At 43.2% G+C, this 5,484-nt stretch overlaps 1 protein-coding gene across 1 annotated transcript; it reads left to right on the top strand.

Annotated features, from left to right (window-relative positions):
• Nucleotides 1-755: 755 nt before the first annotated feature.
• On the top strand, nt 756-1,730 carry LOC118119170 (coiled-coil domain-containing protein 42-like). The gene has a single exon (XM_035172886.2). The coding sequence runs from the start codon at nt 756-758 to the stop codon at nt 1,728-1,730; it is 975 nt and encodes a 324-aa protein (XP_035028777.2).
• Nucleotides 1,731-5,484: the final 3,754 nt, after the last annotated feature.

Consider the following 5,484-nt stretch of genomic DNA (forward strand, 5'->3'; position numbering starts at 1 on the left):
ACGCCTCCATTTCTAATCTCTCCTCTACTACACCCCTCAACTCTCTCTTTCAATCTGTCTCCCTTTTCCTTTTCTACCTCTCGCTCATCCCTTCTTCTTGCACGTGGCGTCTCTATTTCTTCGTTTATCTTCCTGTGTTTTATCCCCTTGTCTTTCTCTACCTCCTCCTCCTCCCTATGCTCCCTCTTCTCCCCGTTTATCTCCACGTCGCTCACTCCCTCTCACCGTCAATTCAATCAATTTTAATCTGCTGCCTCGAGGAGGAAGAAACACGTGTTTTCCAACCGATGTTCCATCAATTCAGGACAAACTTTAATAAACATTGCAAACGTTCTATTCTGTTAATAATAATGCAGCGACTGTTCATTAGAAGGTTTATTTCTCGACGTATCTATGTACAAGTTATGTTCTCATAAAAATGTTGGGCAAGTCATGTTGGGGAAATGTGCTTTGGAAGCACCACAGTTTTAATTGCTATGATATAGTTGCTATAATCTTTGAAGACATCACATTCCCTTGTGCTATATATATATATATAGAAGAAACCTTTGATCTAATCTTTATGGAACAAAGAAGAAGAAGTAATAGGAGGTGGTAATGCACCTTGACTTTGGTTGCCACCTGCCTATAAACCTAACAGAAGAAGATCAACCGTTGGTATTGAGTAGCTACCATTTAACTCACGATCCCAACAGGTGAGAATAAACCTCAACATGAACATAAGCAGCAGAAACAACATCTGGAAACACGAGAGGATGTCTCCGCTAGAAGAACCAGTTGACAAACCCAGCACAGACAAGATAATGCTCACAACGGCCCACCTTTGCAAATTTCGAGGGGACAGGCCCAGACCTGAGTCGCCTCGTACATGGTGGCAGTCTGCGATGTTCGAACCGCTGATGAAAGCAAGATGTAAATTGGATGATGCAAAGGATAATCTACTGAAGACTAGACAGAAGGATCTGCAGCGGAAAGAAACGATACGTGAGCGTAGACTGATGTTGAAGCATTTGCAAAAGCGCATAGATGAGCTGCAAAAGGAGAACCACAAAACCAAGGAGTTGAACTCGAGCTATAATCTGTTTCTCAAGGAGGAAGAGGTACAGCTAACTTTTGATGAAGCAGAGAGGGAGGGGGAGGAGGCTCTTCAGAAGGAGGAGCTGTTGGAGAAGTTAAAGGAGGAGACGGCTGAACTGATGGAGACGAAAGACAACCTGGACCATCAGCTGCAGATGTACACCGTGTACGGGAAGATCATGGAGAAGATACAGAAAATGACTAAGTTCAAGGATGCAGAGTTACTTGCGGACAATTTCCAAAGTCAGCTCCTCATGAGGGAGCAGCTCTATCAGAGGGAGTGTGAGGCCGAGGAGCAGGTGGACCAGCAGGAAATAGCAGTGGCAGCACTCAAGAGTCAGAGCGACTTGATGCACCTGCAGAGGAGGAATCGACTGATTGAGCTCCAGACCAAGATGAAGAACTTGCTCGCTGAAGTTGAGGTCTGGGAAACGAAGTGGAGCGACATTCAAAAGGCTTCTGCGAATAAAACACTCAGACTGGCCCAGGCTAAGATGGTGATTCTCGACCTTTATGAAAAGACAGGGGGCAAATTAAAGGCAGGAGGTGTCGGTGTGAATGACACAGACAAACAGCTGGACAAGATCCAGATGTACATCCTGGAACAAGATGAGGTAATGGAACGAATTCATGGAGATCAGTCCATTACCTAAGTCTAGCTCCCCTGAAACTGATACCGTGCATTCCTGACCCCAAATCCTACCAATGACCCCTTACCTCCCCCTGCTCTCTCTCCATACCTCACCTCATACGCCTTACCCTCGGAAATCAGCAACAACCAAAGAGGGCAGCACATTAGCTTCGAGGCCACTGCAGCCTAATGGAAGAGAAGAAACAGCTAAACCAGCAGCTTCTCCTTCTTGTGAGGCTACGTGTTCTCCTGTGTCTGCTTCCTCTAAGTGCTTGAGGTTCCGCCCACACTTGTATGATGCAACCTGAAAATACTGTCAATAAAAAATTACACAAAAGTGTTATAAGAAAAAACTATGATCTCCAGTCGATCTTAACTCAAAGCATATTTGTCTGTGGATCTTTAACCCTTGTGTGGTGTTCGGGTCTGTGGGACCCGTTTTCAATGTTTGCTAAAAGAAAAATGATGTGATTAATAATTTTTCCAACCTGAGACTCATTGGCCTTGGCTCATTTTCTGTGATGAACATATAAAAGAACATATTTTCAGTGACTGTACACCGTACACCCCCCCTACACATTTATATTACATATGTGGTGTTCCAGAGGTAAGAAAAGTGTGGAAACTGTACATTTCAAGCACTTCTGCTCCCTCATTCCTGCACATTTTACTCTCTGTCTTGTGGGAAACATTCTATATTTTCTCTTACACTATCCCAGCTGCAAATTGGGGGCGGGATACAGCAAATACGTAGCTTTGACCGTGTGGCTCCTTATCACAATCCATGAAGATGGCGAAAAGATTCTCTGCTCAGAGGGCCTTAGAAATGATTTTTGAAGAGAGAGAAGCTTTGGAAGACAATGAAGAGGAAGTGTTTTCAGAATATGAAGATCATATTTCTGTCAATTCAGAGTCTGACCGTGAGTTTGAAGAAGAGGATGAGAATGACCATCGGCCAGCTCCAAGAAAAAAGCCTGTCCGCAGCCAGACACAGGACCAGGCCGTCAGCAGCCAGACACAGGACCCGCCCGTCAGCAGCCAGCAAGTGGAGAAATATGGATGTCAAAAAATTATAAACTTGATTGGTCTTTTTGCCCAAGGAATGAGCCACCCCGCATGGCTACCAATGTAATAAGGATGCAACCAGTGCCAAGATGGATAGCGGTCACTCATGTACAGGACATCAAGTCTTCTGTTGAACTTTTCATCCTGGATTCCATCCAGAAAATCATTCTGGATTTCACTAATTTGGAGGGACAGCGTGTTTTTGGAGAGAGGTGGAATGAGATGGACCAAACCCATTTATTTGCATACTTTAGGGTTCTTATCCTTGCTGGAGTTTTCAAATCCACAGGGGAATCCACAGAATCCCCTGTGGGAGGCATAAACTGGCAGAGAACTTTTCCCGAGGAACAATGTCTCTGATGCCATTTAGGGGACGCTGGTCCTTTAGGCAGTACATATTGTCTAAACCCGCGAAATACGGAATCCAGATCTGGGCTGCCTGTGGTGCCGCTTCATCGTATGCATGGAACTTGCAAGTGTTGCTCGTGTTGTGTAGACTGCCAGAGTGTGTTCAATTTATAATTGAGTTCCAAGAAATAAACATCAATACTGATATTTGTTTTTTCCACCTATATCTGGATTGTACTTGATTTTTCTTTTGTAATTGCATTTTATCACAAAAAACGAAAAGCACTTTTATTCATAAATGTGATTTAACAGGGGTAAATGACAAATATTAACCATATATGCTGTCTATATTGCTTGTTATTAGGATAAAGAAAACATCTCATATTTTTTTTGCCATTTGTGTGTTTGTCTGTTTGCAGGATCACACAAACAACGATGGTTAATAAATGTACATGTAGTTCTTGCACAAGTAATTTCTTTTTTTAAATTTTTGTTTTGTTTACCTGAAACCTGGGAATTATTTCCCAATTTTCCCACAACTTCTTAGTTGTAACAGAGACCAAGTGTCCAAAGGGAAATTCTCTGGTGTCTTCTAAAGTCTCTTTTGAAAATATAAAATGAAGTCAGTCATAGTTGTTGGTGCTGAAGATCTATATCATGATGTCATATTAAATGCGATACAGAAGTGCAACATTCATAATTTTTGTATGAATTTACCAGTTTTACAATATTTTCCATTACAACTCATTACATTGGTTCCCGACGATCTCATGACGCCACTGCACCGCTGATATTCAGACAAAAAGGATTGCGTCATTGCTGCTCGAATGATCTCAGACTTTTTATCATGTACAAATACTTTAATCATTGACACACATTACAAACTGTTTCTTCTATTCAATGTTGTAAATACTGTTTTTACAATTTTGCTGATGTTCTTTCTCAGTAACATGCAGCGTCTATTGTACTTGTGTCCGTCCTGGGAGAAGGATCCCTCACATGTGGCTCCTCAGAGGTTTCTACATTTTATTCCCCCTGTTAAGGAGTTTTACTCTTGTTGAGGGTTAAAGACAGAGGACGTCACACCTTGTTAAGACAAGGTGTGACGTCCTCTGTCCTAAGACCTATGGGACCAATTGACCTATGAGACCTATTAGACAAATTGTGATTTGTGAATATGGGTTATACAAATACAAATTTTATTTGAATACTTAGATCATAAAAATATCAGTTTTATTTTAAAGTTACTGTGCCTTTGACCTTAGTTCACAGGAACTGCCTTTGGTCAAAGGCACAGTAACTTCAAAGTAAAACAGGAAGGATTGATTGTTACCTTTGTAGCTTTTGATCTTAGTTCCTGTGGCTTTGATCAAATGAGATGGGGCTTCCTGTGTCTACACCTCACATAGAACCTGGTATTGCAAACAAAGAAGCAGAAGAATGACAAGTGAGAATAGAAAGCTCAGCAGAGAAGCAGCAGAAGCAGCAGAGAACTCAGTGAAACAGTTCATTCCAAAGGCACTCCCACATTCCTATCCAGAAGAAAAGGAAAAGATTCCAGAGCCCGGTGATCAAACGGAAGAGACAATGAACGAATTTCCGAAGAAGATTTCTCTTGAAGAGATTTTCACCAAAACAGCTGACGAACCCAACACTGGTGATCCCACGGTTGAACAGGCCTTGCTTTGGATACCTGAGCTGGAGCTCCAACAGATCATAGGTGAGACGGACCAGACCATAGCTATTCTGCTACATCAAAACTATGGCTTGTTTGACCACCTACAACAACTGCAGTTCGAGTCACTTGCAGAGAAAAGGGAGATCGACCGCGTTGCTGGTTTGTTGTCTGCAGCTGAATCGAGGCAAAGAGCTACTGCCCACGAATGTTATCAGCTAGAGCAGTGTCTCATTGCTGAGAGTAAAAAGAGGGAGGGGGTGGAGACACGCCTTGCCGAAGAGGAAGAGGAGATCTCCAATGTCCGATCTGCACTGGCCCAGGCTGAAAACGACATAGAAAAATCACAAAGCCAGAGGGAGCGTGACACGTCCCAACGTCTGCAAGAACACCTGCAGGAAACCTCCAGCCTAACAGCAGCACTGACCAAGTCCCAGGAAGAGCTGGAGGCAGAGAGGATCCGGTGGAATCAGGAAAAGCTCGAGCTCCTCGAGTCCTGCAGGGTCGCTGACGAAGCGGAAGAGGCGGGAAAGAAATGTAGGGATGACCTGGAGAAAACGATTCAGACGATGGAGAATCAGCTGATGGAGATTGAGAGTAAACCAAAGAAGAAATCTCTCTTCAAACGATTCCGCAAGTTCCTGTGGAGATCTGTGACAACTAGGTCTCGCTCTGAAACTGTCTAACC

Source organism: Hippoglossus stenolepis, chromosome 12 (assembly GCF_022539355.2).
Source record: "Hippoglossus stenolepis isolate QCI-W04-F060 chromosome 12, HSTE1.2, whole genome shotgun sequence".
In the NCBI taxonomy this organism is placed as follows: domain Eukaryota; kingdom Metazoa; phylum Chordata; class Actinopteri; order Pleuronectiformes; family Pleuronectidae; genus Hippoglossus; species Hippoglossus stenolepis.